The sequence below is a fragment of the Lissotriton vulgaris genome, chromosome 3_1 (assembly GCF_964263255.1).
Source record: "Lissotriton vulgaris chromosome 3_1, aLisVul1.2, whole genome shotgun sequence".
NCBI lineage: Eukaryota > Metazoa > Chordata > Amphibia > Caudata > Salamandridae > Lissotriton > Lissotriton vulgaris.
This window is the reverse complement of record NC_141689.1, coordinates 1,235,368,079-1,235,383,176: the sequence shown is the minus strand read 5'-3', so window position 1 is coordinate 1,235,383,176 and position 15,098 is coordinate 1,235,368,079. Positions and strand designations below refer to the sequence as shown.

Below are 15,098 nucleotides of genomic sequence, written 5' to 3'. Positions count from 1 at the left end.
AACTGTTAATGTACGTTTTGCTTTTCGATAAGCAGAATTGTATACATTTTACAATCCACCTTGCAATTCCACCCTTAGAGATGGGGTTGCCTTTATGAGGTGGAGGGAAACATACAAATATTTGTTTTGTCTTCTGAAAAGATTTAGTCCTATCTATATAGTAGAGAAGAGCTCTTTTAACGTCTAGGGTATGTAGAGCTCTTTCTGCTAGAGTCGGGGTTTTGGAAAAACACTGGTAACTCTACAGATTGGTTTAAATGAAAAGGAGTAATCACTCTTGGAAGGAATTTAGGATTAGTTCTTAGAACAACTTTATTACGATGTAGTTGAAAGAAAGGTTCTTGTATAGTGAACGCTTGTATCTCACTTACTCTTCTAAGAGAGGTGATAGCAATAAGGAAAGCTGTTTTCCATGTGAGGAATTACAGTTCACATTTGTGTAGAGGTTCAAAAGGGGGTCCCATGAGCCTTGTAAGAACCACGTTAAGATTCCACACTGGAGAAGGTGGTATGATTCTCTTTAATCCTTCTATAAATGCTTTAAGTGCAGATACTCTAAAAAGAGACAGATGTTGTCTGTTCCATAAGTATGCTGCAAGGTGCAGGCGTATGGATGAATATGCCAAGTTACACCTTTGTAAATGTCGAAGGTAGCAAATGATATTTTGGATAGAAGCATCCAGGGGATCAATTTGATTATTATTGCAGTAAATGGCAAATCTTTTCCATTTAGCAGCATAACAAGCTCTGGTAGTAGGTCTTCTGGCCTCTTTAATGATGTTCATACAGTCTGGTGGTAGGTTAAGATAACCAAACTCTAGGACTTCAGGAGCCAGATCGCCAAATTCAGTTGATTTGGGTCTGGGTGTCTGATGCCTCCATGGTTCTGCGTGAGTAGGGATGGAGTCAGTCGTAGCTTTTTGTGTGGGACTAGAGATAGTTCTAGTAGTGTGGTGAACCACGGTTGCCGTGCCCATGTGGGAGCTACCAGGATCATCTTTAGAGACTGTTGTCTGAGCGTGCGTACTACCAATGGTATTAGTGGTATGGGCGGAAAAGCGGACGCAAATCTGCCTGACCAGTTCATCCATATCGCATTGCCCTTGGACAGCGGGTGTGGAAACCTGGCGGCGAAGGTTGGGCATTTTGCGTTTACGTGTGTGGCGAACAAATCTATGTCTGGATGACCCCACTGGTGAAAGAATGGTTGAAGAACCTGCGGATGTAGTTCCCATTCGTGAATTTGTTGTGTCTGTCGACTCAACAGACCTGCTATCTGATTGTGAACTCCTGGAAGGTGCTCTGCTAACAGATATATGTTTTGTGGAATGGCCCATCTCCAAATCCTCTGTGCGAGTTGGGACAATTGTAGAGTGTGCCCCCCCCCCGTTTTTGTATGTAATACATGGCTGTCATGTTGTCCGTCCGGATTAAGACAGCTTTGTTCTGTACTTGTACTTGGAATGTTTTGAGTGCTAAGAATATTGCTAGCAGCTCTAGATGATTGATATGGAGCAATCGTTGTTGACTCTTCCATTGTCCTTGAGTTGTATGGTGTAGGAGATGAGCTCCCCATCCTGTGAGGGATGCGTCTGCTGTAAGCACTAGCTGTGGAACAGGCTCAAGGAACGGCCGCCCCTTTGTCAAGTTTTTGGTGTTCCACCACTGCAGAGAGCGATCTGTGCGGCTGTCTACCAACACCAGGTCTGTTAGTTGACCTTCAGCCTGGTTCCACTGTTGTGCTAGACATTCTTGTAACGGACGCATTTGCAGTCTTGCATGTGGTACTATGAAGATGCAAGATGCCATCATGCCTATTAGTCTCATGAACACTCTAGCTTGCAGAGATTGTTGCGGTTGATAAAGTGTGACTAAGGCTTGAATGCTCTGTATCCTTGCTGGACTGGGATACGCTAGAGCTGTAGACGTGTTTATTGTAGCCCCTAGATAATGATGTATGTGAGAGGGTTGCAGGTGCGACTTGGTGTAGTTGATGGTGAACCCTAAGTCGTGCAACGTTTGAATTGTCTGATGTGTGTGTTGGACACATTGATTGAATGACTTGGCTTTTATGAGCCAGTAGTCTAGATAAGGGAAGACATGTATTTGTTGCCTTCTGAGGTGTGCTGCTACCACTGCTAGGCACTTTGTGAATACTCGTGGTGCCGTTGTCACTCCGAATGGAAGGACTTTGAACTGATAATGTTGTCCTTCCAGTACAAACCTTAGATACTTTCTGTGAGCAGGATGTATAGGAATGTGGAAGTAGGCGTCCTTTAGGTCAAGTGTCGTAAGGAAATCGCCTTGTTGCAGCAGTGGGAGCACTTGTTGTAAAGTGATCATATGAAAATGATCTGATTGTATGTAATAATTGAGGGGCCTGAGGTCGAGAATTGGTCTTAGTGTCCCGTCCTTCTTGGGAATTAGAAAATACAGCGAGTAAACTCCTGTTCTTGTAAAGGAACTATTTGTATTGCGTTCTTTTGTAGAAGTGACAGAACTTCTTGTTTGAGCAAAGTAAGGTGTTCTGTAGACATTGGACGCTGCTTGGGTGGTATGTGTGGAGGGGTTGCTGTAAGTTCCAGGCAGTAGCCATACTGGATTATCTGTCTTACCCACTTGCCTGATGTGATGGAGTTCCATACAGGCAGGAATTGCGTTAATCTGCCCCCCACAGGAGTGGAATGCTGTTGAGGGAGCAGAGGGAAGTCACTGTTTTGTAGCGGAAGAGGTTCGATTACTGTGGTTACCTAGACCTCTTCCCTTGTTATTCCCTCTATATCCTCCTCTAAAATATCCCTTGTTAAGAGGATGTTTGTGTGTTGGATTTGAAGGATGTTGTGCTGTCTGTACCGGTTTGTTTGGAGCCCCCTCTGTAGAAGGAGCGACAAAAGGAACCTCTAGTTTGTGTGGACTGTAAAGCTCCCATAGATTTAGCAGTGTATGTATCCTTCTTCATTTTTTCAGAGCTGTGTCTACCTCTGGTCCAAACAATTGGTTTTGATTGAATGGTTGATTTAAAATAGTAGTTTGGACTTCTTGTTTAAATCCTGAAATGCGTAGCCACGCATGCCTTCCAAGTACTATACTGGTATTTACAGCTCTAGATGCAGTATCTGCAAGGTCTAGTGCGCACTTGATAGAGGCATTAGAAATGAGTTTCCCTTCTTGTATAAGATCATTTGCTTGTGCCTTATATTGGTCAGGTAGATGGTCTAGCAGTTTTTCTAGCTGGTCATAATGAGCCCTATCATATCTGGAAAGGAGGGCTTGTGTATTAGCTATGTGCTATATGTTGGTAGCTTGTGCGGCTATTCTTTTGTCCCAGGCATCTAGGACCATGGATTCTTTATCAGGTGGAGGTGCCTCACCTGAAGTTTGTGAGTTTGCCCTTTTCCTAGCATTGGGATTCCAATGGTAGTTGGCCTTTAACCCTTTCCATGCTCATGACGAGCTCAGCTCGTCATGATGCACGGTTGAGCTGTGCTGATGACGAGCTGAGCTCGTCATGAAACAATGGAAATGGGCATCGTCCAGCACCGGAGGGGAAAACACCTAGCAGCGAAGGTGTTAATGTAGGCTGGATCTGCAGGTGCAGGCCTATATTTTTTCTCAATCCTAGGGTTTAAAATCCTAGTACGTACAGGGTCTTTAAATATTTCTGGAGCGGGTTTGATGACCCCTTTAATCATAGGGAGAATTTGAACAGATCTCTGTGATTGTTCAAATGTATCTAATAGGAAATCTTCCTCTGCCTCGTCCGGGTGCATGGTGACCCCGTGGTAAATGGCAGCTCTGTTTAATAGGTGCCCAAATCCAATGTTATCTTCTGGGGGAGAAGGTTTTGATTTGTGTGGGGGGGGGGGAACACATTTTATTAATTTTATTCAGGAAGGGTACAGAGTATCATCAGCCCCCCCCCCCCGACAGCCTGCAATCTTAGTCCAGACCCGGCCCCATTCCCTCATCAGCCCTCTCAATTACATCTTGTAAATCCCAGAAGGCCTGGCCAATTCCATTTCACACCCATACCCCTCCCCATATAAACCCGACTGGGGGAGAAGGCTTTGATGGGTAAGACTGTGGGTCAGGAATGTCTGGTATATCCTGTGGGTTTGGGTACTCCCAGACTGTCACCTGTAGGGTATGGGAAAGGCTCATCTGGGTCTATCCCTCCTCCTAAACTATACCCATCATCATTTTGAGGTGGGGGTGGTGATAAAAGAGGAGAATGTGAAGGAGAAATCTGTGGTGAATTGTTAAGAGGAACAGGAGATGAAGGAGGAGGAAGTATAGGTGAAGAAGGGTGCATAGGGGATGTGGCAGAGTCCTTCTTCTTGGAAGGAACCACAGGAGTGGATGGTTCATCAGCCTTCCTCTTCTTATGTGGTATGGTGGACACCTGACCTGTCTTAGGGTCGATGTAGATCTTCTTTTGCAGAGGATTTGGCTGGAAAAGTTCTACTGTTTGACAAACCTTTGTCGGCGTTGATTTTTTCGGTGCCGGACGAGGTTGCTGATTGTCTTTAGCCTTAGGAGGCGTTACAATGTCCTTTGGCGTAGTTTTCGGCACCGAGGGTGTTGTTTTTGGTGTCGTAGGCTCTTTGGAGGGCTTGGGCGCATCAGAATCAGGCCTTTTCGGTTTCGGCACCGAAAACAATGTCTTCGGAATGGAAGCTGGTCTGGTCGGCTTAGAGGCGTTGGACGCTGGCTTCGTACCCTTGTCTTTAGAAGTCGACGGTTTCAGAGGCGAGACTTTTTTCTGTTTCAGTGCCGAGGGAGCTGGTGGTATCGGCACATGCAGTTTGCTTGGTACCGAGGTACCGGAAGGCTTAGTTATCTTCTTCAGAGCCGGACTCGATGGCGGGGCTATCCAAGTGGTTTTTCGGTCGCGACTGGACCCCGGAGGCGGAGTGTTGACCTTTGCCTTCGATCTGGGTGCTGTGTGTGGTGCAGGGGCAGTAGTACTCACGCGCTGACCCGATGGTATGGAGTAATTTGAGTTGTCTGCCTCTGATGTGATCTGGAGATCATCTGAATCTTTTTCGGGAACGAGCGGAACCTCCTCGTCGAAGATATCCACCGGTTCCGAAGCTGATCTCTGCATGTCGTGTCGACGGGCCCTCCAATCCCTGATGGTTTTCTTGGATCGAAAGGATGCGCAGGCTGTACAGCTGGATTTGTTGTGTTCTGGCGATAAGCACAGGTTGCAGAGCTCGTGGTGGTCACTGCGTGGAAACTTTGCTCCACACCCGGGGTATTTCTTAAATGGCAGCCTTTCCATGAGGTGTAGGCCTCATGGCGTGGAGAGGCCCAACGGCCCGCGTCAACGACCGGAATCGAGCTGATGGAATAGAAACGATGTTAGTCGGTATCGAAGTTAGTTTGATGAGTTTTGAGAAGTGTTTTGCGCTTCGAAGTGCTTGAAAAGTCTTTTTCTAGCCAAAGCGGAAAACTTTCATCCGAACCCAGTGGCGGAAAAAAAACAATCTAAGGATGGAGCCGATGCCCATGCGCACTATCTTCCAAGGGAGGAGTCACCCATCTCGTGACTACAAAAGACTTCTTCCAAGAGGCCAACAACATGCAATCATCCGAGCCCAACACCAGGTGGCAATGTAATGCATAGTGTAGTATCTGCAGCTCATATGCCTCAAACCTGTATTTTATTTTTATGTGGATAGTTCAGTGGGTTACAGCTTTTGTCGCGGGGATACTTTGGTTACTTGTAATTCATAAATTACAGTCCTAATCCACACAGTGAACTGAAAGCTGTCATTAGCTAGTTTGGGTAGAAATGCATTCTTATTAAGAAAGAAAACCCCATTCACTGTGGTACATTTTAAACCCTGAGTTTGTGCTTTTCCATACTACTCTTAAATGCGCTACCTACCTAGTATGGATGACATGATTCTACACCTTATTGTAATCCTCATTGGTTTGTTTAACATTTCCTTGGATGATTCATGGTCTCTGTATAATGTGTCTGTGGTATCAAGTGCTCCGACACCCTGCACTGGTATGAACAGCTCTAAAAAAATGAAATGTTTGTGAGAAAGGAACTATGGAGAGATAAGGAGCACTGTTGGTGAGTGGTGGTAAGGGAATCAGTGTTGGGCGGAGCATATAGAGAAGTAGGTGGAGCCAGTGGAGAAATTAAGTGGAGCCGGGGGACATGGGTGTGGTCTCCCAAAGCTTTTTGGGAACACGTGCACTTAATATTGTACAAATTAGGCACTGTGCCCAATAGTATCGAATTTCTTTTTCTGAAAATGTAAAAATAAACGACAAGAAGGGAACATAGAGATTGCATGCATATCTTCTCTAAATCTATAATATTTAACACATAAAAGTTGCACAGAGCCTTTTCACTTATGTCTGTTTTGAGAATTTGAATTATTTTGGAATAAATATCACTGTTAAAAAAAAAGAACAAAAAGGCAATCAATGTCATTTATTTTTTGCATATATCATTGTTGAATTTAGACACCTTCCTCCACCACAAGCATAGTTTTAAACTTCTTTTTACTATTAGGTACAAAATTCCAAAAGGGAGTGTGTTTTTACTAGACTCTCTTCATTAAAAAAAGCACAGGGTCTATAAATATATAGATTATTTTCTCTGGAAGGGTCGACATGATCCTACTGGCCCCCAATAACAATGCTTGAAAGCAGTGGCCTCAATTTCATCGTAGTGTGACCAGCTCTTCAGAAGATGTGGGATGAATGGCAACTGTGTTGTCAAAGTCAGCCTTGGTGGCCCCCATTTTGACGGCAACTGCAAAACCTTGTAGCATTTCATCACACCCCAATCCTTGCATGTGCAGCCCCACCACCTAGAATGACAAACACAAGAGGTTTACCAAGGATATATAGTTAGGCAAATAGGTCCAATGACTTAACATATTCTGTACACAATAAATAACTTGTCAGAATTATCCCATAAATATGAACTATTCCAGGATGTATGTGCAGGGTTTTTAAATAATTAAACTACCTTATATGAAGATGGCGATATATATATATATATATATATATAGTTATTCCAAATTGCCCTGAAGCTTGTGGAAGCGCACACGACACCACTCTGCCATTCGGCCATTCACATGCAGTCTGCCTTTTCTGCTCCACTTAACACTCTGTTGCCGACGCGTTTCGAGGTTCCACGACCTCTTCTTCTTGGGCTGAACAAACGGCATTCAAGATGCGCATTGACTTTTTTTCAGGTAATTTATTCATTTGTGTGACTGCCCCCAGTGGGCGTAACCTTTTTGCGGTGATTGTTGAATTGCCTGATGGGACACGGAGTCCCCAATGCAACACCAAATTGTTCTTGTAGTAAGTTTGAAATGTTCCGTTTGTAATTAATTCACCTTGTTACCTATAGTAGGCAGTTTCACAGAAGGCAAACTCAATCCGCATATTTGAGTGGTGTGCTGTTTCTCCTCTGGAAGGTTCAGAGCGATAGCCTCGTTCAGCCGGTTGTAGGTTTCTCTCTCAGCTGGTCGATGGTGCAGCTTCCCACGGCCAGGCTGCCGTGTTGAAAAATTGTTATTCCAAATTGCCCTGAAGCTTGTGGAAGCGCACACGACACCACTCTGCCATTCGGCCATTCACATGCAGTCTGCCTTTTCTGCTCCACTTAACACTCTGTTGCCGACGCGTTTCGAGGTTCCACGACCTCTTCTTCTTGGGCTGAACAAACGGCATTCAAGATGCGCATTGACTTTTTTTCAGGTAATTTATTCATTTGTGTGACTGCCCCCAGTGGGCGTAACCTTTTTGCGGTGATTGTTGAATTGCCTGATGGGACACGGAGTCCCCAATGCAACACCAAATTGTTCTTGTAGTAAGTTTGAAATGTTCCGTTTGTAATTAATTCACCTTGTTACCTATAGTAGGCAGTTTCACAGAAGGCAAACTCAATCCGCATATTTGAGTGGTGTGCTGTTTCTCCTCTGGAAGGTTCAGAGCGATAGCCTCGTTCAGCCGGTTGTAGGTTTCTCTCTCAGCTGGTCGATGGTGCAGCTTCCCACGGCCAGGCTGCCGTGTTGAAAAATTGTTATTCCAAATTGCCCTGAAGCTTGTGGAAGCGCACACGACACCACTCTGCCATTCGGCCATTCACATGCAGTCTGCCTTTTCTGCTCCACTTAACACTCTGTTGCCGACGCGTTTCGAGGTTCCACGACCTCTTCTTCTTGGGCTGAACAAACGGCATTCAAGATGCGCATTGACTTTTTTTCAGGTAATTTATTCATTTGTGTGACTGCCCCCAAACGGAACATTTCAAACTTACTACAAGAACAATTTGGTGTTGCATTGGGGACTCCGTGTCCCATCAGGCAATTCAACAATCACCGCAAAAAGGTTACGCCCACTGGGGGCAGTCACACAAATGAATAAATTACCTGAAAAAAAGTCAATGCGCATCTTGAATGCCGTTTGTTCAGCCCAAGAAGAAGAGGTCGTGGAACCTCGAAACGCGTCGGCAACAGAGTGTTAAGTGGAGCAGAAAAGGCAGACTGCATGTGAATGGCCGAATGGCAGAGTGGTGTCGTGTGCGCTTCCACAAGCTTCAGGGCAATTTGGAATAACAATATATATATATATATATATATATATATACAGTGCCTCAGAAAATAGTACCATGTTAAGTGAGGTCATCAAAATGGTTTCAAAATCTGCAGTACTATTAAAGAAATATACTTAGCATTTTCAGTCAATGTATTTCAATGTATTTCTCCCAATCTGCAATTGAGTCTCTCATAAGTTATTTATTTATTTTTAGGGTTTTCTATAGCACGAACCAGACTCAAAGTAGGGTATCAGAGCGCTTTACATAAAGAGAAACCATATTAGTGAAAAACATTGTATACAAAAACATAGCATAAAAGTAGCAGCATATAGGAAAAGGGTCCGGGTGAATAGCAGCAGTGGAAATTGTTCTGAAACAATAAAAACACGATCAAGTTTGTGTTTAGGAGGTTGTATAGCTGGGGTCGTAATTGTGCAGACTTAAGGTAGGAATTTGCTCATCAAGAATAATTTTGCTTCCTTTTTGAAGAGAGGCATAGAGGAGATTTTTCTGATGTATGGCGGAAGCGAGTTCCATATTCTTGGCCTTGCTCCGGAAAATGCTCTGTTGGAGGTTTTAGTCTTGTTGAAACATGAGGGTTTCAGAAGTAGATTGTCTGTGCTCCTAGAGTGTCTGTTTCCTCCTGATAAGGTATGTTTTTGGACTAGGTACTGAGGGGTGTTGTGGTGTTGCACCTTGTGAGTAATGCAAGCCATCTTTAGGTGGATTCGAGCTTCATAGGGTAGCCAGTTGAGTGCCTTCAGGTGTGGTGATATGTGGTCATATTTCCTATATACTGTTATGAGTCTTGCTGCAGTATTGAGACAGGCTTTTAGAGGGGCGATTGAGATTTTGGGAAGCCCTGAGAGGGTTGTGCATCCGTATTCCAGCCTTGAGATAACTAAGGACTGAACTGCAGTTTTGAGGGGCGATTTATCGACGAATGGCTTCATTTTTCTGAGATAGCTGAGGTAGAAGCGTGCGTTTTTAGCCAACAGGTTGATATGACTTTGCATTTTAAGGTTCTTATCCAGTGTGATTCTAAGTGATAAGGTGGAGTCCACCTGAGTCGGAGTGCAGTTCAGAGCAGTGATAATTCTGATCCACTCCTATGTCACCGTGGTGTTACAAGGTGGGGAGCTAAAGTTAGAAGTTGATTTTAGCATGTAGGTCTTCGCAAGCCTTTTGTGTAGGGTATGTAACATAAAATATGTCAACTAAACAAAACAGTCTACATGTTTATTTTCTTGATACAAACACAATTTCTTAGAGTTGCAGGATGTCAATGTTCCTTGCTATTTATGCTACCGAACCCTATCCTTTTTGAAAGATGCAGACGGATGATCATCTATATGCGACACGTTATTCTTAGTCACCACATCATGCCCTCACCCCACTATAAAAGCATTCATGTGCTCAGTGTTATAAGGGTTAAGATAAAGCCTCTATTACATAATTTTTAATCATATTATTTACATACGATATTTCCTTAACAATATGTAAACACCATCATGGCCTGAGAGCAATGAGTTTGACTGCTACTGCCTAAGCGTGATATGTGACAGAAAGACACTTTGGAACCAGGAGAAAGATAATGTCCTAACAACTCTGTCCAAATGCCAGTAAAGAAGGAATGCGATCAAACTGGAAAATAGTACAACATGAGTCCTGTGAGGAGTTGATGGTTTAAATAATAAAAAAAAAAGTGCAAAGCATTAATACCACATGGAATAATTCCTATCAAGAAAGTCACACAAAGATATGAAGAGGTGGATGCAAGCCTGCAAGGGCATTGCAGCTACAATACAAATTATTATAAGCTCCAATGGTACGTGGAGGATAAATAGCTTTAATATATATATTTTTTTAAATAAATGGGAGAAAATTTTAAAGAAAATCAACCGAGAGACAAGAACTGTCTGGCTTGGGCCACTCAAGGAAAAGGTCAGTGCTGTGAATGGTCTAAGGAACCCTGTTTTAGCTCAGAAGCTATCAGCTCACATGGGAAGCCATCAGAAGAAGAAAGAAGCATTGGCATAGCCAGTAGATCTCGCCTTGGGACTTTATAAGTGTATAAGTTCCTAATAACAAGCAGATCATTCATTGCCAGTAATAATGAAATCCTGAAACGTTACGTGACATGCCGATACCAGGATTTTTATAATCAAGTGATTTGAATTTTTCATCAAAACGTGCAGCAAAGTTGTAACCAAGATCAACCAATGCATAGTTGCTAAGATTTCAGTTTGTGTGACAATTTTATATTTCGTCTGCCCTTATGTGTGACATTTAAGTGCCTTACTTGTGAGATTTTATCATGAGCGGGTGAAGGGAGATTAATGCGGAGGCTCTTTTTACTACATACAAATCCTGACCCAATCAGAGTGACTGCTGACATGATGGCCTGGTGGAAGGGCACCCACAGACCCAAAAGGACTGTTATGTGCCTCAATTGCAACCTACACCACACACACTGCTTCTCTTGTAGCAGATCCCTATTCTGCCAAATCAACCCTGCATCTATTCCAGTAAGACAGCGCCATCCACTTTGACCCGAAACCAGCAATGCATTTGGAATGGGGACCAGTACCATCTGTAAACGTAGTGAACTGATTAATTGTTCTCACGTTAAGATAGTAACTGTAATATGTAATGAATTCAAGCTTATTTAAAAAATAATGATTTACCTTATGATGAAGTTCGATTCATTAAGTACAGTTTCTACTCCTGCGGGAAGTCAATGTGTTCCAAATCTACTCTGACATGCACTCTGTTCAAAAGCAGCCTACTATGTACATGCAGAGCCTATGAACAAGTTGTATTGTTTTTTCTTGTTCATGCTTTGCTGGACTGTCACTAACAAGGGCTTTTGGCACTGGTTCACAAGTGGCTTACACAGGAAGCATACACAGATAATGGACTTAAAAGATTTTCAGCAATGCAAGGGCTGGGTTGCAGGATGTAAAAGGTGTAAGCAAGCTCTTGTACAGGGTCGATTCTTTAACTCCGACCAGTCGTAGCTCTTCAAAACGAAGACCCAACATTGCTCATTTGAATACACACCTTCTACTTTAAGACGGACAAATTGTGAGAGCCAATGGGTCCAAACCTGGGGGCTTAGAATTGATATGTCTCTGTTAAACATACATAAGACCATCCCGGAGAAACAAAGGCACACAGATAAAGAAACCTAGGGGCACACACAGAGTACACGAAGGTGCACACACAACCTAGATAAACACACATGAACAGTCAGACATGGTAACCTGAATCCATGCGCACAAATTGATCAACACAGAGGCATAGGCCGCCTAGGCCAAGCACTCACAGCACATATACACAGCTATAGGCTCACACAAGTGCAGTCTTGCGCACAATACATCCAGGTCGCAGGATGGGTGTAAGGTGACATTTTAAAGATGTGTAAAATCTTAGACATGGGCAGTCTAGGCAGAGACACGCATAGGCAGCAGCAATAAGGACTGCAGGGATGGGGCAAATGCATCAGCACTGCAGCCAACGCGCCAGCAGTGGAAGCTGGGGATGCTAGATACTTCCAGTGGTTCACCTCTGCATGCTTAGTCAAAGCAAAACTTCTCTTTAGCATGACTACACTTTTGCTGTTTGAACACTAGGTGGCATGGTTCCCTTTGAAAATGCTCAAATCAAACCCGAAGCGATCTGACTGGAAAAGCAAAGATGATATTGCATCCTATTATAACAAACCACGTTTTAAGTTTGTGTGTGCTTTAAGTGGCTCACACGCATTTTGGTGTGATTGTGAACTGTAATTATTTTAATATATGCAACCGTTGTCCAAATTAATGGACGTTTAAGAGGTTTCAACCTCATCCGCTGCGACAGTGGTGGCACAATTTTGACGTGAGACAGCTTTTGAGTGAGAGAGAATGTGTGGGCGAGAGTGGGTGTGTGTGTGTGTGTGTGTGTGTGTGTGTGAGCGTAAGTGTGCGTGCGTGAGTTAGTATGTGTGAGAGAGAGAGCACGAGCCAGAACAACGCATGCCAGAAGATAAAAAGCACTGCAGCGCTAATTTGAAAACGATGGCCCATGCGCGCCGCTGCTCGATCCCGCAAGGTGGATGCCAACTACACGCACGAATCTCGGTAAGTGCAGACCGATTCTAAGAGGTAATTTCCTAGAACAGCGCATGTGCTGCTCTAGGCTCGACCTAATAATGAAGAATTTTACATTTCAGATTATATATTAAACAAATGTCTCATTTCAATCCTATCCCCTACCTCCCCAAATAAAGTAGAAAGAACACAGAGAGAAAACAAGACTAATGATTTTGCTGCAAAGGATCCATACACTGAAAATTCAGTTTAAAAAGGTGAAGGAACAGTGCCTTCCGATACCATTCTTATTCAACTTGTACACATGATTCAAACAACTATTTACTGCCAGTGATTCACACATGCCCAGAATAATGGATGTTTATAAACCTGCATTTTCTTGGTTGTGGGTGGTTCAGTTCCTTTGTCTTAGAGAATTTGTTCTGAACGCCTTCCTGAATGCAACACAAATCAGTAGCCAAAAACCCTTGAAATAACCACCAATCCTAAGCCTACTCCACAAAGGCACTGCTTAAATGTATAATTGACCTTCTTTGTCTAAAGCGTGCAATGGTATCCAATGGTTTCCAATGGTTCTGAAAGCCATTGAGTAACAAAACATAAATAAACTAAATTTAAAAGTAATAGTTTGAAGACACACAAAAGGAGAACCAAGAACCCACCAATTTTGGTGGTACTCTCCCAAACAAGCACAATCCTGTAACCTTAGACACCGTTCTGAGACTCTTCCATCTTTGCAAGAACTCCCAACAGGAAATCAATTACCCTCAAAAGAAAACAGTTACTACCAACCCTTAATGCCATTATTTACAAAATGAATGTATTTATATGGCTCACACCATGAAGTTAGTTGTCTCTAGGCGCCATATGGCAAAGGAGGGAACATGGCAAGGGAGTGTGGTGACATTGAAGTAGAAAGAAACAAGTACATTGGCGAATGTGACAAGAACAGAAACTGTGAAAGATCTCATCTCAGCATTTTCATTCCAACAGGAAGGTCTTTCTTAAAATGTGTAATGTATATTTTTTTGGATGCCCAGGTGCAGAATACCAGAGGCAAGGTCCTCGAACCAAGAACTTTTGGTCTTCTTTCCGGCTAAGATGCAAAGAGGGTACCACCAGAAATTCAAGACTGCTAGATAACAAAAGCTGTGCACAGACAAACAAGTTACTTACCTTCGGTAACATGCTTTCTAGTGGGTATTTTATCTAATTGAAGATTCCTCACCTTAGAATACTCCCCAGGTGCCACACTGGATCGAGATTTTTTTTTTTCGATAGCAGTGATCCTGCAAAGGGGTGTTGTGCAGCTCTATTGTGACTCCACACTGCTACAAAAGTAATGGGGCAGAGTTGCAAATAAAGGTATTGCACAGTGAGGTCAGTTCGTCTGAAGGATAGTTCTTCGTGAACATATGCAGAGAGACCCAAATCACAACCTGGCAGATAATACGGACAGGCACTCTGCATGCCAACGCATGCTCTGGTTGAATGGACTCTCAGACCTTCTTTACAGAGACTATTTCTTGGCCAGTGAGTATATGATCCTAATGCAGATGACTACCCACCTCGGCAAGACCCTCTTCTGTGCAGCCTTCCTTTTCTTCATTCCAGAGAACTCCACAAAAAGATGCTCATCCACTCAAAGTTCCTTAGTACGATCAATGTAAAAGTTTGAAGCCCTTTTGGGGTCCAATTGATGAAACCTCTTCTCTTTCAAGAAGTGAGGGGAGCAAAGAATACTGGTAGAGTGATGGATTGCCCAATGTAAAAGGGAATCACATCTTTGGGTCAGAAGGCTGCACCAGCACCATCTTGTCCGGGACAAAGGTGGTATCGGGTAGTTGAACTGTAAGTGCCTGAAGTACACTCATGTGACATGCTGACATAATAGTAACTAGGAAGACTGTAAGGAGAAGAGACGCAGCAAGCAGCTATGCATCATCTAAAAGTGCGTACATATTCAGGGAACCTTCTTGGTGGTTTGTGATCTGGAAAATGCACTGGTGCCCTAATCATCTGCAGAAGTGTAAGGCGCAGAGACTTCTGACACAAGACTCCATTCCACCAATTTTTTTGTACTACCATGAGGCAGTGGTGTTGTCCATGAGAACCTGCACCAGCCTTCCCTTGATGGATGTTAGGAAGGTCTTCAGGGCCAGATGAATTGTTCACAACTCCAGCAGACTGTTATGGACCCCGACTTACACAAGAGGCCACAGTCGCCAGACCTCCACCACCCCCAGGTGACCTCACTTGCCAGGGATGAGTCTGTCACCAGGGTCAGCACAGGGTGGGGAAGAGAGAAGAACCTGCTACTGGACCAATTGTGTTACAGCAGACACTACTGAAAATTTGCAGCCATCTCCCCTGAGACCTGGATGGCCTTAGCCAGATTGCTGTGATATTGGGCCATCTGGAACTTC

At 43.6% G+C, this 15,098-nt stretch overlaps 1 protein-coding gene across 1 annotated transcript in view; it reads right to left on the bottom strand.

The window, feature by feature from the left end:
• Positions 1–6,439: 6,439 nt before the first annotated feature.
• GSR (glutathione-disulfide reductase) overlaps positions 6,440–15,098 on the bottom strand; it is a 183,159-nt gene continuing 174,500 nt past the window's right edge. The window contains exon 13 of the mRNA XM_086961703.1: positions 6,440–6,836. Within this exon, the coding sequence (XP_086817829.1) occupies positions 6,687–6,836 (150 nt within the window). The 3' untranslated portion in view covers positions 6,440–6,686. The remainder of the gene's footprint in view (positions 6,837–15,098) is intronic.